This window comes from Fukomys damarensis, unplaced genomic scaffold (assembly GCF_012274545.1).
Source record: "Fukomys damarensis isolate Sample0158 unplaced genomic scaffold, DMR_v1.0_HiC HiC_scaffold_16, whole genome shotgun sequence".
In the NCBI taxonomy this organism is placed as follows: domain Eukaryota; kingdom Metazoa; phylum Chordata; class Mammalia; order Rodentia; family Bathyergidae; genus Fukomys; species Fukomys damarensis.
The window spans coordinates 108,803,216-108,828,788 of NW_022900928.1; the positions used below are offsets into that span (position 1 = coordinate 108,803,216).

General features: G+C 34.2%; 1 protein-coding gene and 1 non-coding gene across 15 annotated transcripts in view; both read left to right on the forward strand.

The window, feature by feature from the left end:
- Pikfyve (phosphoinositide kinase, FYVE-type zinc finger containing) overlaps positions 1–25,573 on the forward strand; it is a 120,655-nt gene that overhangs the window by 84,032 nt on the left and 11,050 nt on the right. For 13 of the 14 annotated variants that reach the window (XR_778673.2, XM_010616067.2, XM_010616065.3 and 10 more), the window contains 9 exons: positions 12,889–13,009; positions 15,016–15,111; positions 16,468–16,551; positions 17,728–17,825; positions 19,588–19,752; positions 21,466–21,525; positions 22,560–22,736; positions 23,507–23,610; positions 24,321–24,449. Coding sequence is in view for 13 of the 14 variants with exons in the window: in XM_010616067.2 (XP_010614369.1) it covers positions 12,889–13,009; positions 15,016–15,111; positions 16,468–16,551; positions 17,728–17,825; positions 19,588–19,752; positions 21,466–21,525; positions 22,560–22,736; positions 23,507–23,610; positions 24,321–24,449 (1,034 nt within the window). In the remaining variant the exon portion in view is untranslated. The remainder of the gene's footprint in view (positions 1–12,888; positions 13,010–15,015; positions 15,112–16,467; positions 16,552–17,727; positions 17,826–19,587; positions 19,753–21,465; positions 21,526–22,559; positions 22,737–23,506; positions 23,611–24,320; positions 24,450–25,573) is intronic. The other variant, XM_010616071.3, reaches the window with a different exon arrangement.
- Positions 21,898–22,004, forward strand: LOC117286421. The gene has a single exon (XR_004517593.1). It is a non-coding gene; the product is annotated as a U6 spliceosomal RNA (small nuclear RNA).

Sequence of the window (25,573 nt, forward strand, 5' to 3'; positions counted from 1 at the left end):
ATTTTTTTTTTTTTTTTTTTTTTTTTTTTTTTTAGTTTTTTATTTTAGACATTAGTCCTCTGTGTGATGAATAGCTGGCAGGATACCCCTTTTGTATGTTGTCTCTTTACTCTGTTGTTGTTTCCTTTGATGTGATATAATCCTATTTGTTGATTTGTGGTATTATTTCTTTTGCAGTTTGTGTTCTAGTCAGAGAGTCCTCCCCATGCCTATGTCTTCCAAGAGTTTTACCTATTTTATCTTTGAGCAGGTTGTTTCTGTTGTAATATTTAGATCTTTGATACATTTTGATTTTAGTTTAGTATATGGTGAGAGGCTTTCTTCCCTCCAGTGTATGTTTTTGGCCCCTTTGACAAAGATTAGATGGCTGAATGTGCTTCGGGTTGTTTCTGCATCCTCTGTTCTGTTTCATTAATCTGCATGTGTGTTTTTGTGCCAGTACCGTGATTCATTTATCACTGGAGCTTTGTTAAATAGTTTGAAAACCAGTATTGTAATGCCTCCTTCTTTTGCTCTTATTGCTCAGGATTGTTTTTATTATTCTGGATCTCTTCTGGTTCAATACATGTTTTATGATTGTTTTCTCTAGTTTTGTGAAGAATGTTGTTCATATTTTGATTGGGATTACATTTAATCTGTATATCATTTTTGGAACTATGGCCATTTTTTTGGACAATATTGGCATTGTCTGTCCAGGAACAGGGGCTATATTTCCATTTTCTAATGCCTTGTTCGATATCTTTTTTCAGAATACTGTAGTTTTCGTTATAGAAATCTTTCACTTCCTTTTGTTTGGTTAATTCTCAAGTATTCAGTTTTTATTGAAGCTATCTGTTAATGGTATTGTTTTCCTAATTTCTTTCTTGGTGGTCTCATTATTGCTGTGTGGAAGTAGTACTGATTTTCATTATCATGAATGGATATAAGATTTTGTATCTATTGAGATGATCATATGATTTTTGTTCTTCTGTTTATGCGCTATATTACATGTATTGATACTGTATGTTCAACTATCCTTGCTTCTATTAGGTGAAGCTTACTTGATCATGGTGTATGTTCTTTTTGATGATTTGTTACATTCTGTTTGGAAATTTTTTGTTTAGGATTTTTCATTTATGTTCATTAAAGAAATTGACCTGGTATTTTCTTTTTAGTTGGGTCCTTGTCTGGTTTTGGAATCAAGGCAATGCTGGCCTCCATGAATGAATTTGATAGTACTCCTTCCCTTTCAATTTTATTAGAATGTGAGGAATATTAGCATTAGATCTTTCTTGAAGTGTTCAGGGAATTTAATGGTGAATCTGTCACATCCTGGGCTTTTCTTTGTTAGTAGAGTGTTGTTTTTTTTCCTCCCTTTATTTAAATGCCTGTTACAGGATTATTCAAGGTTTTTCTATTTTCTTGCTTTACATTTGGTAATTCATATATATTTAGGAGTTTATCCATTTCTTTTGCATTCTCCAGTTTATTCAAGTATAGGTGTTTGGTCTAGTTACTAAGAATCTGGATTTCAACAGTATTTATGATTTAATCTTTTCCATTTCTAATTGCATTAATATGATTCTTTCCTTCTTTTGTTAAGTTTGGCTGAAGGTATATCAATCTTGTTTATTCCTTTGAAGAAAGAATAAATTTATTGATTTTGTGTGTGTGTGTGTGTGTGTGTGTGTGTGTGAGAGAGAGAGAGAGAGAGAGAGAGAGAGAGAGAGGGAGAGAGAGAATTTCTGCTCTTATCTTTATAGTTGCCTTCCTTATTGCTAGCTATAGATTTGGATTTTTCTTGTTCTTTTAGGACCTTGAGGTGTAACAGTAGGTTATTTGGGGTTTCTCTGTTTCTCTGATGTGGGCATTTACGGTTAAAAAACTTTCATTTTAGGATTGCTTTCATTGTATACCATAGATTTTGGTAAGTTGTGTTGATTCTAGGAACTAATTTTTCTATGACCCCTTCATTCTTCAAGAGTATATTGGTTAATCTCCATGTGTTGCATAATTATCTGTGGAGTTTTTGCCACTGATTTCTAGTTTCATTGTATTATTCTCTGATAATATGTGTGGATAATTTCGATTCTCTTGTATTTATTTAAGCATGCTTTATGGGCTAGTATGTGGTCTATTTTGGAGAAAGTTCCATGTGGTATTGAAAAATGTGTATTCTGTTGTTGGTAGGTGGAACACTTTGGAGATGTCTATTTGTTCAAAGGTGTGGTTCCACTCTGATATTTCTTTGTTGATTTTTTTGTTTAGTTGGTCTGTTAGTTTTTCATAGTTGGATATTGAGGTTCCCCGCTTATAATTGTGTCGATACTTGTCTGATCTTCTTTGTCCAGTATTGTTTGTTTATCACATTGGGTACACTGGTGTTTGATGAATAAATGTTTATAATTGATGTTTCTTTTGATATAAAGCCCACTTTGTATGAAAATAGGATAAATACTTCTGCTTGTTTTTGATCTCCCATTGCATGGAATCTTGTTTTCCATCTTTTGTCTATGAATTTCCTTTTGGATTAAATGTATTTATTGCATAGAATATACTGATAGGTTTTGTTTTTTGATCCTTTTTGCCGGTGTGTGTCTTTTGCTTGGGAAGTTGAGGTCATTTACATTGTTATTATTGAAAGGTATGGGCTTGTTCCTGTCATTGCACTGTTTTCTTCCTGATGATCCCCCCTTTCTTTTTTCTCTTTAGTATTTTTTACTGGGACATTTTAGATATAAATGCAGTTACATTCATCATTGGGATCTTGTACCTTTATATGACATATCTTGGTTCTTATTATTTTCCCCATTCCCCTAGCCCCCCTCTTCCCCTTCACCCTTCCCTATTTACAAAGACTGTTTCCATTTTTTTCCTTTTATTTTTTCTCTTCCCTTTTACCTTTCCCCACCCCTCGCATTTACACAATACTTTTAGATCTTTTCTTTCTATTACAAAATATCAGTTATACATTTTGACCCTTGTTTATATTTTTAGTTTATCACACCAGAGAAACTATACGGTATTTATACATGTGTCCTGCTAATTTCACTTAAGAGTATGTCCTCAGTGTGCATCCACTTAGCTACAGATGTCCTAGTTTCTCATTCTTTATGGCTGAGTCGTACTCCGTTCTATAAAAAAAACACATCTTCTTTATCCAGTCTCCAGTTGATGGGCAGTTGGGCTGTTTCCAAGTTTTAGCTATTACAAACTGTGCTGCTATAAATATGGGTGAGCATATATCACTGTGTTATGATTCTTTAAATTCTTTTGGGAAGATACCCAGCAGGGGAATAGCTGGGTCAAATGGGACTTTTAATCTTAGTTGTTTAAGGTATCTTCATATTGATTTCCACAATGGTTGCACCAATCTATACTCCCACCAACAATGGAGAAGGGGTCCTTTCTCCCCACAACCCCACCAACATTTGTTATTGGTTGATTTCTTGATAGCAGCCATTCTTTCTGGGATGAGGTGGAATATCAGTTATTTTCATCTGCATCTCTTGAATGACCAGTGATGTGGAACATTTTTTCATATATTTATTGCTGCATTTACTTCTTTTTTTTTTTTTTTTTTGGTACTAGGGATTGAACTCGGGTCCTTGTGCTTGCATGCATTTACTTCTTTGAGAAATGTGTATTCATATCAGATGCCCAGTTTTGAATTGGGTCTTTATATTTGGGGGGTCCTGATTTTTCTGAGTTCTTTATATATTCTAGATAGTAGACTTTTGTCTCAGGGACAGCTGGTAAATAATTTTTCCCACATTGTAGGTTGTCTCTTAGCTCTGTTGTTGGTTTCTCTTGCAGTGTAGAAGCTTTTTAATAAGATGAGATCCCAGTTGTTGATTCTTTGTGCCAGTTCACGTGCTACTGAGGATTTGTTCAAGTCTTTTCCTATGCCATTGTCTTCAAGAATTCTGTCTAGCTTATCTTTTAACAAGTTTAGTGTTTTTGTTTTAATATTTAGATCTCGAATCCACTTTGATTTTAGCTTAGTACATGGTGAAAGATAGGGGTCCAGTTTCAATATTTGGCAAGTTGAAATCCAGTTTTTTCAATTTAAAGAGGCCATCTTTCCTCCACTGAGGATGGTTGACTCCTTTGTCAAAGATGAGGTAGCTGAGTATATCTGGAGTTGTTTTCTGCATCTTCTAATCTATTCCACTGAACTTCGAGTCTGTTTCTTTGCCAGTACCATGATGTTTTCGACACAGTGGCTTTGTAGTATAGTTTCAAGTTGGGGATTGTGATACCCCCTGTCATGTCTCTGTTGCCTAAAATGTCTTTTGCTATTCTAGGTTTCTTCTGGTTCCAAATGAATTTTTGGAGTATTTTCTCTAGTTCTGTGAAATATACTGTTGGGATTTCAATCGGGATTGCATTGACTCTGTATAGCAGTTTTGGAAGTATGGGCATTTTCACTATGTTGGTTCTTCCTATCCAGAAACAAGGGATATCTTTCCATTTTATTATATCCTCTTTGATCTCTTTTTTCATTATTGTAGTTTTCAATGTAGAGGTCTTTTGCGTACTTTCTTAGATTGATTCCTAAGTATTTCTTTTTTTGGTTGCCATTGTAAAGGGGATTATTTCCCTAATTTCTCTCTCAATGAATCTGTTTTTTTTTTTTTGTGTACAAGAAGGCCATTGATTTTTTAGTGTTGACCTTGTATCCAGCTACTCTGCTGAAAGTGTCAATTAAGTCTAGAAGTCTTTTGGTGGAGTTTTTTGGGTCTTCTATGAAGAGTAGCATGTCATCAGTAAATAATGACTGTTTAACTTCTTTGTTTCCTATCTTTATTGCTTTTATTTTTTTCTCTTGTCTAATTGCTGTGTCTCATGTTTCCAAAACTATATTGAACAGGAGTGGTGATAGTGGACATCCTTGTCTTGTTCCTGATTTTAGCATGAAGGTTTTCAGTTTTTGACCATTTAATATGATGTTGGCTATTGGCTTCTCATAGATAGCCTTAACCAAGTTGAGATAAAGACCATCTACCCCAATTTTTTGCAGGTTTTTTTTTTTATTGTGAATGGATGTTGAATTTTGTCAAATACCTTTTTTGCATCTATTGAGATGGTCATATGGTTTTTGTCTTTTACTCTGTTAATATCATGTATTACATTTATTGATTTACTTATGTTGAACCATCCTTGCATCCCTGGGATAAATCCAGCTTGGTCAGGGTGTATGATCTTCATGTCCCTCTGTATTCTGTTTGCCAGTATCTTATTGAGGATTTTTGTATCTATGTCCATTAGGAAGATTGGCCTGAGTTCTCTTTTTTGGTTGAGTCTTTCCCTGGTTTTGGAATCAAAGTAACACTTGCTTCCAGGAATGAATTTGGAAGTATTGTTTATCTTTCAATTTCACTGAAAAGTTTAGAGTATTGGCAGTAGTTCTTCTTTAAATGTTTTGTAGAATCAGCAGTGAATCTATAAGGACCTGGGCTTTTCTTTGTTGGTAAATTTTTAATTACTTTTTCTTTTTCACTGATTGTAACTGGGGTGTTTAGAATTTTTATGTCTTCTTCATTCACCTTTGGTAATTCATATATATCTAGAAATCTGTCCATTTTTTCTTGTTTTCCATTTTATCAGAGTACAGGTTCTCCAAGTAGGTACTGATGATCCTGTGGATTTCTGCTGGATCAGTTGTGACTTCACCTTTTTCATTCCTTATTGCATGGATTTGAGCCTTTTCTTTCCTTTATTTGATAAGGTTGGTTAAGGGTTTATTAATTTTATTTATTCTTTTGAAAAATCAACTTTGATTCATTGATATTTTTGTATCATTCTTTTAGTCTCCATTGCATTGATTTCTGCTTTGATCTTTATAATTTCCTCTCTTGTACAAGCTTTGGGTTTGTCTTGCTCTTCTTTTTCTAGAAGCTTAAGATTTAGTATTACGTTGTTTATTTGAGCTCACTCTGTTTTCCTAGTGTGGACATTCACTGATATAAATTTTCCATGTAGAACTGCTTTCATTGTGTCCCATAGATTCCTGTATGTTATAATGGCATTATCATTTATTTGTAAAACTGTCTAATTTCTTCCTTAATTTCCTCTGTGACCCATTGTTTGTTCAGGAGAGTGTTATTCAATTTCATGGGTTTGTGAAGTTGTTGCAGTTTCTTTTGCTATTGATCTTCAGTTTAATTGAACTATGGTCTGATAATATGCATGGGATAACTTCAACTCCTTTGAATTTCTTTAAACCTGTTCTGTGAGCTAGTATGTGGTCTATTTTGTAGAATGACCCATGTGAAATAATGTATATTCTAATTTTTTGGGCTGGAACACTCTGTAGACATCTCTTAAGTCCAATTTTCTCAAAAGCTTTCTTCAGTTCTAGTATTTCATTGTTGATTTTTTTTGTCTAGAACACCTGTCTGTTTGTGACAGTGGGGTATTTAGGTCCCCCACTACAATTGTATTAGTGCTTATTTTGATTTTCATATCCCTTAATACCTGTTTTGTATAGTTGGTGGCATTAGTATTTGGTGCATATATGTTTAAGATTATCATCTTTTCCTCTTGAATTGTTCCCTTTACAAGGGTTCAGTGACCTTTTTTGTTTCTCTTAATTAGTTTTGGTTTGAGATCTACTTTGTATGCAAATAAGATAACTTCCCCTGCTTTTTTTATTGGTCCCTGTGGCATGAAGAACTGATTTCCATCCTTTTTATTTTCAGTCTATGAGTTTCTTTTTGATCTAGGTGCATTTCTTGTATACAGCATATTGTTGGATTTTGCTTCTTAATCTATTCTGCCAGTTGATTTCTTTTGAATGGTGAATTGAGGACATTAACATTAGTGGTTATAACTAATATGTATTGATTTTTCATCTTCGTGCTATTACCCTGTTGATGGTTCTTTTAAAAATTTTCCCCCTCAAAATTTTCTTGCCTTGCCTGCTGGATTTGCTTTGTTGGGTCTCATGGAGTTGTGATCTTCATTTTCTTTTTCTAGCATATCATTTAGAATTGTTTGGAATTCTGGTTTGGTATTCATGAAGTTTCTCAGGTATTCTTTGTCATGAAAGTATTTTATTTCTCTGTCAATTTTGAAAGATAGTTTTGCAGCATTTATCAGTCTAGGTTTGAGGTTGTTTTCTTTTAGGGCTTGAAATACCTCACTTCAGGCTCTCCTTGACTTGAAGGTTTGTGTTGAAAAGTCTGCTGTGATTCTGATGGGCTTTCCTTTGCATGTGATTTTTCTTTTCTCTAACTGTTTGTTGTATTTTTTTGTTCTGTTGCGTTTCTGGGATCTTGATTATCTGTCTATTTGTAGATATTTTTTGATCATGGCTAGTTGGTTTTGTTTTTTCTTTTCTTTTTTTTTTTTTTTGTTTTTTTTTTTTTTTTTTTTTTTTTTTTGGTTTTTTGTTTTTTTGTTTTGTTTTTTTGAGACAGCACCTCATTATGTAGTTGAGACTGACCTGGAACTCACTGTGTAGCCCAGGGTGGTCTCAAACTCACAGCAGTCTTCCTCCTCAGCCTCCTGAGTGCTGGGATTAGTTGGGATTTTATACGCCTCACTTATCTGTATGTTAAATTCCTTTGCTCTGTTTATGAAGTTTTCTGTCATTAATTCTGTGAACTTTTTTGTATGTCATTTGTACTTTCTCTTGCTTTTTCATGGACTCCTGTCAGTCTTATATTATTCTTTGCTTTATCTAGGAGCTGTTGGATTGATTTCTCATGTTCCCTTGTTATTTTTAAGAGATCCTTCTTTTCATGGTCACTGGTCTCCATCCTGTCTTCTATATCTGATATCGTGTCCTCAGATTGGCTCAGTCTGTTATGTTAAACTTCCTGTAGAGTTTTTAATCTCTTGAATATCTGTTTGAATCTGTTTTGTGGACTCCATTTCTTTCCTATGGTGGGTATTCATAATTTCTATCGTGGTCCTGAGCTCATGTATTTTTTTTTGTCTATTTCTGTTCTAGAGTCTCTAATCATGTCCCATGCTTTCTGCTCACCATCTCTGTAGTTATCTGGGGAATTATTTCTGTTTTGAATTTTTCTAGAGCCTCATTCATCCATTTGTTATTTCCTGTGCTATCAGTTCAGGGTGTTCAGGTGGTTGATTACTAGATATTTCCATCTCATTCCTCCCAGAGTTTATCTTTGGTGAGGTGGAAGTCTGTTTGTGCCTTGTTTAAATGTCTTCTCATTTCTGTTTTTGTTGTTGTTTTGTTGTCCTTGGTTTAATTCCTAGGTTAATACTTTGGTCTTCCTGTTATAGCTTGTCTTCAAGTTTTGAGCCTCTAATGACTCTGAGGCACTCTCATTTTCATTATACCAGGAAGGACATCTGATTAGATCAATCACAACATCTTAGCCCAAGTGATACAATCAGCAGCAAAAAAGCATCAAGCACAGTTTAGCAAATGGTAATTTGTGGCAGTTTTTAATCTATCACTTGTAAGTGTGTGAATTAAATCAAAATCTAAGCTAGCGCTCAGGACAATGGCCTTTATGACGCCTCTGTGCTTCTGTGGTGTGAATCCAGGTACCAGCACAGCCAGGAGGCCAGAGGTGTGTGGGGGGGGAAGGGGGGCTGTGGGGGCCCATACAGCTCCGCCTCTTACCAGTCTGCTGCTGAGGTCAGCAACTGGGGTACAAGCTGCAGGCCAACTCCAGGCAGTTCTCCTGCCCTTTCTTCTTAACTGCTCATTCTATTTGTCATTATTCCATTTGACTCTTTAACTCTTTGCTATCTATTGCTGGCATCATTGTCTCTTTCTAGGATATCCTTGAGAATTTTTTCGGAGTGTTACATTTGGTGATCGTGAATTTCTTGAAGTGTTCTTTGTCATGGAAAACCTTATTTCTCCATCAATTTTGAAAGAGTTTTGTAGGATGTATTTGTCTGGGTTGGAAGTTGTCTTCTTTCAGGGCTTGAAACTCCTCAACCTCTTCTGGCTTTTAAGATTTGTATTGAGGAGTCTGCTGTAATTCTAATGGGTTTACCTTTACAAGTGATGTGTTGCTTTTCTCTAACAGCTTTTAAGATTCTGTGCTAGACATTTTGGATTTTGAGTATGATGTGTTGTTGGCTTCTTTTCTGATTGTGGCTACTTGGGATTCTGTATGTTTTGCTTACCTCTGTGTTAAATTTTTTCCTGATCATTGGAAAGTTTTCTATTATTTCTGTTAAAAGGCCTTTTATCCCATTTGCGCTGAACTGAATTTATTTTGCAGTTCTTGGATACATTTTCTGATTGTTCTTTTGATATCAAAGTATATGTATATCAGTCATGTATATCAGTCCTATTTTGTTCTGACACTCTGTTTTCATACTGGTCACTTTTGATATTCATACTTTCAAAAGAATTTTTTATCTCTTGGATTTGTTTGGTACCTTTTCATGAACTTCGTTTACTAAACTGGTCATTCATATTTTGTATTATTTTGTTTAGCTCAGCTAGCTTTATGTTAGTAGTATCCTGTGTCTCGCTAATCATTTTGTTTATTAAGCTCGGTATCTGTTTTAAGTATATCATGTTTGAGCTTGCAATGCACTTTATTGATATGTTCGTCTCCTCTTTTGTCATTTGTTATAATTCAGCTATTTGGCTTCTGATTTCCTCCCCATTGATGCCCCAGGGATCAGCTTTTTTGGAATTGGTACTTTTTAGAGGCATGTTATTGCCTTGTTTCCTCGTGTTTCTTTTTTTGTGGGTTAGTAATAGTGGAAAGACTGTTACTAATATGAAGATCTCTTTAGTATCCACTTTCCAGTGATGTGCTCTGGCCATGGCTAATTGCAGTAGAGTCCTCTGCTGCTGTCTCAATATCTGACTGCCTCTGTTAATTTGGGATGTGGAAAGTGCAGTGTAATTTGCCCAACACCTGGTATCCCTGGAAACGCAGAATTGTTGATGACATAGACAAACCAAATGCTAGCATATAGTAAAAACTAGACAGTAGCACCATCCTGCCGTAGAAATGAAACCCGCAACAATAATGTAATCAAAGACAAAGTGGCTGTTGTCATACCATAAGAACCAAAAAAGCTACTACTTTGCTACCATTAACAATAAAAAGATTATAGATACAAAGACAAGCCAAGTATTGACACACAGTAAGTATGTACTAGATGAAAAGACTATACCACCCAAAGCAATAGAATTGAAGAATAATAGCATAGAGTCAACTAAATATATAAAGATTAATAAAGCTTAATAGTAATACTAGTAAAAATGGAGGGGTTGGAGAAGGAAAGTAGAAGTCAAATTTAAAAAATAAAAGGAATGTGAGAAGGAAAAGAGAAAATTGAGATAAAGATACTTTTAACATGTTCATGATGGGGATTTCTCACTGCTGGAAGGCTCTGATTTAATTTTATTTGTAAAAAGACCAATAAAAGTGATTAGATCTATTTGTACCACCAGCCATACAAACTGCCTGATGGGAGAGTAATGCATGTGCCACCTGTGGCTCAAGCCTGCGGGAACATGTTAAGGCACAAAAGACAGTTAAGAGAATTAGAAAAAATGGTGCAAAAGAATAAACATGGAAAAGAAAAAACAGAGCAGATAGAAGAAAAAAACAAAAACAAAAACAAAAACAAGAAGAAAAAGGGAGAAGAAAAAAACAACCCCCACAGCCCCAAAATCCAATGAGGAAAAAGAAAAGTGAGTCCAAAAATATTCCTGCATGTTTTTGGATGACTGAATGAGCAGTTTCTTCCAGGGTCTGCACTTTTGGCATCCACCAGGTATGTGGGAGGAATAGTGAGTCACTTCTAAGACCTGTTTTGTTCCACACTCAGTTTTTTTGTGTGAATGCTGAATCCTGCCTATCTTTCCTCTGGGCTTAGTTGGTCCTGGGGCTGTATTCACTCTAGTTTCCATGATCCTCTGAGTGCCTTCAGTTACCCCTTTCTCTGCCTTGTTATGTCCTGTGGGTTTTGAGGTACCTTCTGCTCCTGAGGTCCCCATCTCTGTACACCCCAGGCTGTGGCAGTTGTACAGCCTGAGCTATTTTCCTGACTATGTTGGCAGATGGAGAGAGCAAATAGAACTGTGAGTTCTTTGTTGGATATAGGTAGCAGGGTAGGGGGGTCAAGCTGTCCACTGGATTCAATGCCAGCATTTTCAGACCCAGTGTGCGCAAAAGCCATACATGTCTGACCTGGCTTCTCAATTTGGAGAATGGAACCCCTGTGTCTTTCCTGGCCTGAGTTTAAATTTCCCTGGGAGTCTGTGTCTAGCCTGCAGCCCTCTGCATCTGTCTCTTGTGGCCATCTCCCATCCAGTTCCTGTGGTGGGGTAACCACAGAAACCCTGAAGTGTAATTGTTCTGGATTTCGGTCTTAACCCCTTCCAGTATGGCTCTTGATTGACATAATGGTGCTAAAATTTATGTCTTACTGCCAAGCAGCTCTGATTTAATTTGTATGTCTTGCTGCTGGGCGACACTGATTTAATTTTATTAGTAGAAAGAATGACAGAAGATCAGATTGGTTTGTACCATCAGTGGTACAAGCTGCCCAATGGGACAGTCATACATGTGGCACTGGTGGTTTAAACCAGTGGGAGTGTGAAACACTGTCAATGTCAAATATGGCAGATGCTGTAGTGGAATTCTTCTGCAATTGTAGCCCATCACGAGTTAGGAGTCACTTTCAGAGTAAAACCCCATGCTGTTTTTTCAGTTTACAATAACTAGGTTTTCTTGGTCCAGTGTTTCTCCCTGGTTTGCCTACCATCTCTGGGCTCACCTTGTATTAGCAGAGTCAGGTCCCCCTTCCTGGGCACTGGGGCTAACTTTGCAGGCTACTTCATTTTTTTCTCTGTGTTTTATTCCATTTTTTAGCTTGTTTGTGGTTTCTTGATTTCCTGTCAGCTTCTTCTGATTCCAAGAGATCTACATTTTTTTTTTCCTTCAACAAGTTGTTTTTCACGTGTCTTGATTCCATGTTCTAGAGAGGATATATTTTTCTACTGGTCTTTACTCTGCCATTTTTAATTCTACGTTTTGAGACAGGGTCTTTACTGTATAGTTCAGGCTACCCTTGATCTCACTGTCAGCCCAGGCAAGTCTCCAAGACTCTTGATCCTCCTGCCTCACCTTCTGGAGTTGTTTGTATGGTTTGTATGTGTCTCTGAGGAAGAAAAACACTGCTATTTTTTGGCATAATGCTTTTTTTCCTTTAGAAATTCTTATTTCATATTTACTGATAGTGGTTTTTAAAGTATAATTTTTTATCATATAAATTATTTCTTTAGTTATCTTGCTTGACATAGATTTCTATCTGACAAAATGTCATTCAGCATCATGAAGCTTCTGGAACTCTTACTTTCTTAAGTTTCATAAAGCATATAGTTGTTGCTTTGTAAAAAAATAAGAAAACTGCTGCCATTTCTCCAACAAAAATATTTATTTCATAATAGCAAATTCACGCCTTTCTTCTTTCTTTTCTTACTTTCTAAGCAGTGACTACTTATAGCATAAACTTGGCATTAACTTTATGGTTGTTAACTCAACTGTAATAGCCACTGTGCATGTAAGTGCTTTGAAGTGGCAGCATGAATAGCTAAAGTGGAGTTCATGCCTGTAGTTCATCAGTAGTTCCTTCTTGGCTACTGCCTGGCTCCTGTAATGATAAAAAAAAAATGATTGTAGAATTATCTCAATTTTAGAGATGATGAAATGTCAGGAAAAATATGTTCATTAGAGGAAATGCTGTGTATGTGTATATCTTACTATTGCTTTCTTATTTATTCTATAAGCCATTTTCCCTAGATTACAAGTTTTAAACCATATTTGATAATTGTGGTATGCATACATCTGTCTGTATTCCCCAAAAGGAAAGAGAAAAAAAAGTTAACACTTTTGCTTACTTTTAATTCTTCCTGAATATATAAATGGAATATTTTCATCCTAGATGTGTTTGATGGACATTTACTGGGATCCACAGACAGCCAGGTGAAGGAAAAGTCAACTATGAAAGCCATCTTTGCAAATTTGCTCCCAGGGAATAGTTATAATCCTATTCCATTTCCTTTGTAAGTATTGTAAATACCAGTGGCTGTTGGGAGGTTTTGTTTTTCCTTAATTTAAAAAAAAACTCTCCCTAGACTCTTTCCCCATATATTTAAGTATATTTATCTGCATATATATAGTTTTCAATCCTTGATTTCATGTCATTATAGTAAGAGATGTCTTTTGATGTGTAATTTGTAGACTCTGTAATCATTATTATATAGTAGCGAATGAAGAAAGCATTAAATAATATTTAGTGTTGAAAATTACTTGTCTTTTTTTTTTTTTTTTTTTTTTTTTGTGTTTAAAATTTTTTTTTTTTTTTTTTTTTTTTTTTTTTTTGGTACTAGGGATTGAACTTGGGATCTTGTGCTTGCAAGGCAGGCAGCGGAACCACTGAGCTAAATCCCTGGCCCTACTTGTCTTGAAATTAGTGAAAAAAATAAAATTACTTGTCTTAAAAAAAACAATTGCTTACATAGTACACACACACACACACACACACACACACACACACACAGTTTAAACTGTATGCGCATATAGTTTAAAGATACAATGCTGTGTGTACTGATCTCATGATCTTAAAAGCATATTGCTTGTTGTATATGAGGATGTTACTGGCACAGTAATTCACTGGACCCTGGCATTGTTCTAGCAGTAATGATAAAGTAAAATTACTCATGCAAGTCTTCCTATGAACTTTTTTTGTGCTGAGCTTACTTAGACTGGGAAAGAATGTAAACTGACTGAAAAGGTGGTTTTTCTTGTACTGGTTGACCTGTGTGGTCATTGAATGCTGCTGTAGTTACCATGGTACAAGTTCATCACAAAGGTAGACATTTTAACAAGGGGTTTTTGCTTTTTCTTAACTGACCTATATATTTATATAGTCATTGTAAATAGTTCCTGCTCTAGCACATGAAGGTACAGAACAAGACTTGAGGAAAAAATCCCTGCTCTTGGGAGCTCATGATTTTGGGGAGAATACTTACAGATATTCATAGGATAGTGTGTGATATGTTACTTAGTGGTAGTTTATTAAAGCTCTCTGTTTTCTCTATTTTAGACTAGAAATCTAAAAACAAGGTATCAACCTAGTTCTGGTGAGGGCCTTCTTCCAAGTTTTAGATTATTGTCTTCTCTGTATCTTCACATGGTGAAAAGAGCTCCCTTGGATTCCTTTTTATAAAGGCACTAATTTCATTTATGAGGTCTTTACTCTCATGACCTGAATTATTTCCCAGTTGCCTCACTTCCTAATACCATTACATTGGGAACTAGGGTTTCACCTCATGATTTTGGGTTTGTGCATAGCGGAAACAAACATCTTATGATTTTCTCACAGCACTCATGGCAGAGGAAGTGATTATATTTGTTTGTAGTATTATTTGGTTATCCCACTGTATTGTAAATTCTATCTCATATACATGAAATACTTATAACAGTTTTCCTCAATTCATATTGTATTTGTAGCACGTGAAGTGCACCTAAATAAAGTGAATAAGGCCACATAACAGTACCTAGAGGAGTTAGAGTAGAAATTAGGGAAGAAAATTTTGTTGAAATGGAGTCACCATTAAGTTCCTATGTGGTAACAATAGAGTGCTTGTGTTGTGTTCTTCATTACTGAGTTCATAATACAGCTCCATATTTTCTAGAAGACTTTCTCTAAATTTTATAGATGAAGAAAATATTATAGGTTTCTATTTATTGGAAGTTCTTTTTGATATTATTATGGACAGAATCTTGGCAGTATGGAATGCTTTGGAGTGACTATTCCAGAACCTTCTGATTTGAAACTTAATTCTGATAATTTTTCATTTGCCTTAAAAAACTTGGTATCTTTTTATCATTGACTTGATTCATGTTCTTAGAATTAGTGTACATTATAGCATACTTAATTATATTCTTGTACATTATTTAGTTAAATTTAAATTGTTCCAAGATTTACTTGCATTAATGAAGTTTTATATTTTATTTTCTTCTAATTTTATTCTTATTTACTTCATTTATTTAAAAATTTGAACAGTGATCCAGATAAGCACTATTTAATGTATGAACACGAACGCGTGCCTATTGCAGTTTGTGAGAAGGAACCCAGCTCCATCATTGCTTTTGCTCTCAGGTATCATTTGTGGGACTTTCCACACTGTGGTTATAACTGTGTTCTTTATGTATGTTCATGTCTATTAATCACCCTGTTTTGGGAAAACGATTAAATTTATTTTTAGACTTGACATTCTCTTCTCTGTGTACCTGAAAACCTTCTCTACCTAGATATGGGAATGGGGTATGGCATCACTCTCAAGCAAGCTCTCATTCACTGAGTTAACTAGACAAGCTGCACACTAACCCTTGGGTTCTCTGTATTATAATTCTCTGACCTCTTATCTATTATAATTTGTACCTGTGTATCCCTTACTGTGTTTTAGTTATTAGCATGGGGCTTGGAATATGCCTACTTTATCCCATTTGAATATCTTTTTTTAAATCACTAATTTCCTTCCTGCTTCCCACACATACTAGGTAAAATTTTCGTACTTAAAGAATGTTATCCTTATGCCTCACCCTGTTGATACATTTAACTATTTAACTTATATAGTTATCCTTTGTCTTTAAAGAGGCACCACACTCCAAGATATTTATATAATGTCTTTAAAAATGGGCTTTTTAGTCGTAAAAATGTTGGCAGTAATTGAACTTAGTTTAAATAAAATCTAAGGTGTTTTAAAATTTTCTTCCATTGTGAGGCATTAAAAGTTTTAACTTTTTAGATATGCTACAAAGTATCCATTTATTCAACAAATATTTGAATGTCTATGAAATGTGATATATTAGGTATGAAATATATAAGGGCAAAAAAGATAGATGTATACATGTTTTTGGAGTTTAGTGTTTACTGTTTGGATAAGAACAATATTTTCCTTTAGAAGATTCCATATGATAATTTAAAATATCTTTATCTTTTAGTGTTTATGAAGGTTGAATTTCCTTCTCATTTTATTGATTCGTCATCATATGTTAATAGATAAAACAGTATCAAAGTGAAAAATTTTTTGTACTGTTAGGAAGCAAGTACAGTATTCTGTCAAGGTCATCTTTTGATCTCTTAGAAAAATAATATACCCTTACATGACTCTTGTTTCATGAGATTTAATTTTTCTAAAGCATGACTCTCAGACTTCTAGTCTAACAGTCAGATATTTATTGACTAATAGAAAATTAAGAAAATTTTTATTCTTGAAGTTTAGTATCTTTAAGTAGAAATGCACTCTCTAGTTCCTTTACTGTTTACTATGAAGACATCACCTTCCTTATGAGGGCTTCTGTTTGACTAATTTGTTAACCCAAATGTATTTGCTTAATTATGGACATTTATAATGATTATGTTTCTGTAATGCAAAACTTATTCTAAAGCTCATGATTTATTTTTAGAGAAAGGATTAATGTTTAACATTTTTTAACTTATTTCTATGCTAAGTTGTAAAGAATACCGAAATGCCTTAGAAGAATTGTCTAAAGCAGCTCTGTGGAACAGTACTGAAGAAGGCCTTCCAACAAATAGGTGATTTACGATTGAATAAAATCTATTTTCGTTACATATGTCATCATTTTCTGTATCCTTGTTCTTCAGTTCTCTTGCAGCATATTATTAGTATAAAAATTTTAGCCCATAATTGAGAAAACAAAGTTTAAGTCAAAAGACCTTAGTTTTCTGCCAGTTGCCATATAATTCAATATATGCTGGAGATTTAAACTTCTAACACTTTTGAGAATTAAAACAAGCATTGATTGATTGATTGATTTTTTTTTTTCCCATTAAGTTTATTGGTAACTTTAGGGCAAACAATACAGTTACATTCGTCATTGGGATCTTGTATCTTTGCATGATGTATCTTGGTTCTTATTTTTTCCCCATTCCTCTTCCCTCCCTTCACCCCCTTCACCCTTCCCTATTTACAAATACTTTGTTTCCATTTTTTCCTTTTTTAATTTTTTTTTCTTTTCTCTATTTCCTTTCCCCTAAACAAGTATTTATTTAAAAATTAGTAACTTGTAAAATTAGTTCACTAATATTTTATAATTTTAGGTGTTTGTGAATTTTCCATACTAACTAAAGATCTTAATAGTTTAAAAAATACCCAAATCAGCTTTTTAGTATGTCGAATGTTTTAGACATTTTGACAGAAATTGTCACAGTCTCCTTATTGCTAAAATAGGATTTCCCATTTTACAAATCTGGAAAAATTTTATCTGAATTATCATTGTTATTAGAATGAAAAAAATGAAGTTGGTATTTTCTGTAATTGTTTGACTTACAGGTAGGTACTGCTCTAGTTCTAATAGACTTGGGGAAAATATTATTAAACCCTGTGCTTTTGTGTTCTCTGTAAAATTTTATTGTTATAATTTGCTTTCTTAAATCCAGTAGATATTTCAAGACTCTTCCATGTTCCAATCTGTGTTTATATAAATTATGAATCAGATTTCTGGTATTGTGGGTAGGATTAGTTGGGGGGAGTAGAGTAGTGTAGTGTAGGAATCAGAATATGTTGTTATATTCTAAGTAGTTTAAAATCAGTTTTTCTGCAGGGACAAAGGGGGAAAAATGAGACCAAGACCTGTCATGTAAAGGTACAAGATCCCAGTAATGAATGTAACTGTACTGTATACCTAGAATGTACCAATAAACTCAATAAAAAGAAAAAAAAATCAGTTTTTCTTTTGTTTTTCTTTTTAGTACTTTAGACAACAGACCCAAGAGTAGTAGCCCTATTAGACTGCCTGAAATCAGTGGAGGACAGACAAGCCGTACAACAGATGCAGAACCACAGCCAAGTAAGCTTACAAATGGAGGAGTATATGTAATGGTTTTCTTTGTAATTATGGTTTGAAGAAGAAAACACAGTAAGAAATGTCATCTGGTGAGGATTTGATACATCTGGTCTTTGAATCAGAGTATGGATTTGAACAGTTTTGAGTATTCTTTTGCATAGATTTTTTTGCTTTTCTTCTTTGTTTCTTACTTTAAATTAAGTTATTGAATTTAAAATTTTTAGAAATTCCTTGCTTTATGCAAAAAGGAGAGTCTACCTTCCTAGAACTTTTAGTTTTAAAAGTATAACAAGAATTATAATAAAATTAACATTTTTAATTTTAGTTACACGGTATTATTGGTACTATGAAAATAAAATTTTATATGTTTTAAGTTTATGTTGTATTTAATCCCTACAATACCCAGATAAGGATTATTTGATAATATCCTTATTTTTAGAAAGGATGTTAAGATTTAGAGTATGTAACTTGGTCAACATTAGAGTGTGGTGAAGCTGGATTAGAACTCAGGTTTTGTTAACTCTGTCAGTTAGGAATCCATTCTGCTACAAGTAACAAAATTCAGCTGACTATGAGGGCTTAAACAAATGACACTTTGCTTTCTAAGAACTGGAGTTAGGCAATTGCTGGCTTTGGTTGAATTGCTAAGCATTGTTATGACAGTAGAGGGATGGTTTCTTCTTAATGAGTTTTTCTTGTAGTCAGGAGTATTCTCTTTGAACATTCAAGGCAGAAAGAAGGGTATTAGGAGTTGCAGCTGTTCTTTTTTGTTAGAAACACAGAGGCACCCCTTCAGTCTCACTGGTCTCATGACCACTCTAATGGCTGATAAAGGGTGGGCAACATTATCCTAGTTGACTTGGACAAATGATTCATTTCCTAGGATTCTACACATAGCTACTCCCACAAAATTAGACTTGTATTCATAAGGAATCAGGTAGATAAATCAGGTAATATAAATATTAAGGAGGTAGTAATAATGTCTGCCACTGCAAGTACATACTTGTATGACTAACATTTTTTATGGATTTTCTAAGTGGTAAATTTATAGTATTAGAATCATACATACTAGGAATAAAAGTAAAAAGTAAGCTTTAGCAAATTCTTGGCCATCCTGTGGTGTTTATTTTTTAAAAGATGGTAAAAACAAACTTCTATTTTCCTGTGTTTCTAGGTAGAAACCCAAAAGATGCCAAGTTACCTTTAACTGAATTCTATAGTTGTGGAATTGTTTTGTTAGATTAATTAGCTGTATTATAATAATAAAGAACTCAGCTGTACTCTAATCTTGTTGCTTAAGATGTTAAGCTTCATTTGAAAGACTTTCTAGAGAGTCTCTCCATTTTGACATTTAACTAGCTGAGTGTTGCTTTCATTCTAGTATGTTACTGATAACAAAAGCACTTGGCTACTCAGTAACATTGACAACTTTTGGAATAATACAGTGGTACCTTGGTTCATGAACTTAATTTGTTCTGTGATTTTGGAAAAGATGGCTGTGATCTTGTCACCCAGTGTAGAGTTTGCAAACAAAAACCAGATTTTTGCCAAACTGTTTTTGTGAATCAAATTATTTGCAAACATCGGTTTGCAAGCATTTGTGAACCAAGATACCACTGTAGTCTATGCAAATGAAACTATTGGTGTTTTTCAGAATTATAGCCTCATGTAATGGTTACTACTAACAAACAACAAAAAAGTTGAAAATCTTTACTTTCCACCTGCAGTGATTAATTAAAATTAATTTATTACTTCTTATTTTTAGTCAAAAAGACTTCTGGAATGTTGTCTTTCTTCAGAGGGACAGCAGGGAAAAGCCCTGACCTCTCTTCCCAGAAGCGAGAGACCTTACGTGGAGCAGATAGTGCTTACTACCAGGTTGGGCAGACAGGGAAGGAGGGAATGGAGAATCAAGGCATTGATCCTCAAGGTGTGTTAAGTAGACCAAATTTGCTTTCATTCATTTATTTTAGTTTCTTATAGCTTTAAGTAGACAATTCCTACTATTGAAGCTGGGGCATTCTGTCTAGTCCATGGCATTTGGAAATTCCTCCTAGTTTCAGATTTTGTTGCTATCATTTACTATAAGGTAGAATGAGAAGTCCTTAGTTTTCATTTCTGTAAAGTGATAAAGCTGGTGTCTTCCAGGGTTAAGTGAAGGCTGAGTGATATTACATACATAAAGCATCTGACCTACTGTTGAACTCCTAACAGACACTCAAGATATTTTCATTCTATTAAATTTGCCTCCCAGATGTTTTTCTTTTCCACTGCCTATAAAGTTGTGGCTATTTGTGTTCACCTACTTTTTGATATTTTAAAAGTATATCTACTTGATTGGGTTTGGGTATGGATATGGGTACAGGTATTTTGCAGATTATGCTGACCGTTTTTGTAAATAAAATTTTATTGGTGCACAGGCACACCCATTCATTTACTCTTGTTGCTTGTGTGTTACATTGGCAGGTTGGGTAGTTGTAACTGAGAAAACTGTCTACTTTAGAGAAATTGTTTGGTGATCCTAGCTTAAGTCATGAGTTAGTAGTTAAAAATAGTAACTCTTATAGTATGATTAGTAATTAAGGTATCTTTAATATTATATAGGCTGCTTTGGGGCAGTAGGTGTTTATAATGTGTTTTTAGAAATCTTCGATGCTTAAATGATTTTGAAATGTGAAATTTGGGGATGATTTGTTCTTCCAGATACTGAAATGTACAGTATTCCAAATCTATAGTAGAGAGAGTGGGCCTGGCAGTAGTTTTGCCAGAAAGATCAGTCTGAACACACATTCACACTCACACACACTTCTGAGTTGTGTCTGAGCTAGTGGCGCATGCCTATAATACCTGTAATACCAGTCTGGAAGGTTTGAGGCAGAAGGATCACAAGTTTGGGCCCAGCCTGAGCAACTTAATGAGTTAGCCGAGACACTGTCTCAAAATAGAAAATGAAAAGTTTCTGGGTATGTAGCTCCGTGCGAAGACTCTTGAGTTCATTCACCAGGATGACCAAAAAAACCCAAAACAAACAAACAAAAAAAAAGTCAGAAAATAAAAAAGTAATGCTCTAAATTAGACTAATATTCCAGGGAAGCATTACTCTACACTTGGGGAAAAGTAATCATAAAATCTGCTAAAGAAGTCATGGAAATTCTTAAGTATAAGAGCTAAGTTTAGGAATCACTTAAGAAAAATCATTCAACCTGAATTCAACCTGTATTTTTAACTGTAAAATTGATATTTCAAGGGATAACACATTTCTGTTATAATTGTTTACACAGTTTAATCAATGACAACTAGGATTTCTTTTTTTTAGTACTAGGATTGAACCCAGGAATCCAGGTCCTTCATACTGAGCTACATTCCTAGGTGCCCCTGGTTCCCCATGCTTTGTTTGTTTTTTAATTTATGTGTTTTAGATAGGGTCCTGCCATGTAGTCCTGGTTAGCCTTAAACTCAACTTGTGGCAATTCTTCTGTCTCAGCTTCCTGAGTGCTGAGATTACACCCATGTACCTCTATACTCTGCACATTACTGGGCTATTTTATTGTTCATTTACTATTTTTGTTGTTACATGAAGGGGAAAAAACAAACTGATAACTGTTTAAAACTTTGCTTTTACTAATGCTATTAAACCTTTTAGATGAGGTAGATGGAGGAGATTCACAAAAGAAACAATTTACAAATCCTCACGTGGAACTTCGTAAGTATGAAATGATATATTTGGGGACAGGGACAATAAGTGAACAAACTGTTATTGAGACTTATAGCTTCATATTAGAAAATCTCTTCTTTCCTGAAATGAATATTAAATCTTTACTCACAGGTTTTATTTAATCTATAATTCAGTTTGTAAAGTGCATTTTTTATTTATTAAAAATTTAATTCTATATTTAATTAAAATTGTAATTTAACTTATAAATTTATAAATTATACTTTTAGTTAATTTCTAATTTTTAAATCTTATTTAATCAAGAGCCACAGAGCTTAACAAGCATGTAGAATTGTATATATGGATGTCAGAAATTTATTATCTGGAATAATATGGACAGTAAGTCTAAAGATGTTTATTAAGGTGCTTGCTTTGGCAGCACATATACCAAAAGTGGAATGATAAGGAGAAGATTAACATGACCCTTGCACAAGAATGACACACAAATTCATGAAACATTCCATACTTTTTAAGATGAGGAACAGCTCAACCAAGTGCAAATTATCAAATTCAAAAGCTTACTTTAATCAAATAGGCTAATGAGATAATTCTGTTAACTTTCTGTTCCTTCTTGGGAGAAAAGCACTTACTAATAGGGCATGCAGGTGTCTTGTTATTTATCCCTACTTTTAAATGGTTCATGATTCCATTTTTCCTTTTATTTAGAGCAAGTTGGTAGATATATTGAATGCATTTTTGGTTTATTCCAGAAGAATATACTTACAATAAAAATTGTTGTAGAAGGAATAAAAAGTATTTCATATAATTGCTATAAAAGTGTAATGCAGTACAATATTAGAACCGGGTCTTATTTTGTTTGACATTTTTGGAAAATGTGAAAGAGTGGTCATACATTGCCTTTGAAAGATGGTTTAAAGAATTGTGATAAACAGGTATATTATTGAAACTTAACTGAAAGATGCCACCATTGAGTGGCCTGCTTGGTTGCATTTGGTGTGAAAGAAGGAGGAAAAGATACTTTGTGATTTATAAAAGCTTTTTAAAATTTAAACTTCTGTTTATAGAATTTTCTGATGCTAATGCCAAGTTTTACTGTCGGCTCTACTATGCGGGAGAGTTTCATAAGATGCGTGAAGTGATACTGGGCAGCAGTGAAGAAGACTTCATCCGCTCCCTTTCCCACTCATCGCCCTGGCAGGCCCGAGGAGGCAAGTCTGGAGCTGCCTTCTATGCAACGGAAGGTATGACTTTTCATCACTTACTGATGGAGCATCTTTTCCCTGAGATAATGTGCAAGTCATTTTTACTGAAGTACGTTGGTATTGTCTATAAGAAAACCAAATTTGCTGTTTTCTTTTTATTCTTGAGAGGATGGAATAAGACTTTTAAAAGAATATATATGTACATATTTGTAATGAGACTTGGGCGTTGATCAGGTCCTCACTAAACTCCCCATTTGAGTTCTCCAAAATGTAAAAAGACAGCTTCCAGAAAACTTGAGAGGGTACCTTAGTCCTTATGAGAGAAAATTAGAAATATTTAATCTGAAAAATAGAAAGACCAAGCTCTTTCCATACAAAAGCTTATAGAATATTGTGACCATTTTGTGTTTCACATTCTATTCTCTATACCCATTGAAGGCAAAATTATTTAAGAAAATGCACCAGGAGATCTGTTGCTTAATAAGAACTTTTACAACTGTGACTTATGGATTGTTAACAAAGGAGTTTATAAAATTTTATTTGGTAGTTCTCAAAGGTAGGTCACATACTAATGAATTTAGATGTGGTACTGTCACAAATAGAGGGCTGGCTCTTGATTGTATAAATCCTTAGCATCCTTTGTAGCCCTGCAATTGTGTGACAGTTGGGCTCTGATCAGAATTTTCACTGTGACATCAGAACATATCCTTTAAAACCAAAAGAAAATGATTTGGGATATCTGGAATAATTTATTACAGATGACAGTATGTTTTGTGGTTGAATAAACACATGAAATTTCTGCCTTTTAGATGACAGATTCATTTTGAAGCAAATGCCTCGCCTGGAAGTACAGTCTTTCCTTGACTTTGCACCACACTACTTCAATTATATTACGAATGCTGTTCAACAAAAGGTAGACATCCAAAATCTTGGTCTATAATTAGAGTTTACTGGCTCTTTTAGTCTGAATGGCAGTTTTCCCTGTGGCAAGATATTAACATAACATGACTGGATCTTTGTTTTACTACTGAGGTCTAGAGAGTAGAGATTTCAAACTCTGTTTTTATAACTTTTTCCAATGAAGAATGAAGTAATCTGGAATAAGCTACTGTTAGTATATTTTATTTATATATATGATGAAAATAAATTTAAAATATTATCTACACATTTAGTAATTTTTCATTTTCCTCAGATAGAAATTGGAAACACATTAAGAAATGGGGGGTGCCTCCTTTAGCTAGAAAAGGAGGACACCAATGACAGGTTTGCCCACTCTTTGAATAATGACTGTTGACTACGTAAGATTATGAAGAGTTTTATAGATGTTTTTTTAAAGTTACAGCTTTTTAGAGGAAATTCTGTGTCATAACAAAAGTTTTTTAATTTTAACAACTGAAGGACTGTCTCTGTGGAGAATGTTAAGGATCTAACTAATACTTCTATTGACATTACTACTGTACTTGTGAAATTCAAGGGTTTGAGTTTCTTTCAAGATCCTTTCACTGGTTATATCAATAGTAAATCATGTTTTTATATTACATGGATAATGCACGTAACAAAAATTTGTATCGAATTATAAATAGTCCCTTTGATAAGAGTTTACTTTGATTTTTTTCTTGATAGAGGCCTACTGCCTTGGCCAAAATCCTTGGAGTTTACAGAATTGGTTATAAAAACTCTCAGAACAACACTGAGAAGAAATTAGATCTTCTTGTCATGGAAAATCTTTTCTATGGGAGAAAGATGGCACAGGTAAGCATATTGGACTATGTGAAGCATTCTTTTTTTTTTTTTGGTAGCGGGGATTGAACTCTGGTCCTTGCACTTGCAAGGCAGGCCACTGAACCACTGAGCTAAATCCCCAGCAAGCATTCATTTCTTGAGACCTTTTGTACTTCTACTTTTGGAGGTAATGAATCTGAGTTACATTATTATATATCAAATATTTAACTTTGGCTACTAGGCCAGATTCAGTTTTTGATATATTGAAGAAAGAGTAAAGATAAATTGTTGTTATGGCCTAGTCCTAAGGTTTAATATAGTTATTACTTTAGAATCACATAATTGGTAGAATAAGAGAGCAGTTCTACTTCTTTTATCTCAATTTTTTTTTGTTCCTGCTTGTATTTGAGCTATAAAGATATGGTTAATTTTCTTTAAAATTTTTTTCCTTTTTATTGAGTTGATTGGTACATTCTAGGTATACAGTACAGTTACATTCATTACTGGGATCTTGTACCTTTAAATGACAAGTCTTGGTTCTCATTTTTTCCCCTTGTCCCTGCACTCCCTTCATCCCCTCCTCCCCTCCCCATTTAAAAAGACTTTTTTCCCATTTTTTCATTTTCTCATACTTTTTTCTTTTCCCTTATTACCTTTCCCCTACCCTTCCCACTTTCCCTACACCTTTAGCCCTTTTTTTCCTATTTCACATTGTTAATTATCCCATTAGGATCTTGTGTGCTATTATAGTTTTTCACACCAGAGAAACTGTTCGGTATTTATACATGTGTGACTTATTTCTTTCACTTAGGAGTATATCCTCAAAATGTATCCATTTTCATATGAATGACTCTGATTTCTCATTTTTTTTCAGCTTTAATTGAGTTTATTGGTACATTTTAATGATACAGTACAGTTACATTCATTGTTGGGAATTTGTACCTCTGCATGACAAGTCTTGGTGCTCATTTTTTTCCCTTGTCCCTGCCCTCCCTTCACCCCCCCCTCCCCTCCCCATCTACAAACACTTTATTTCCATTTTTTCATTATCTCGCATTTTTTTCTTTTCCCTTGTTACCCTTCCCCTACCCATTCCACCTTCCCTACACCTTTAGCTCCTTTCTTCCCATTTCTTTTTTTTTTTTTTTTTTTTT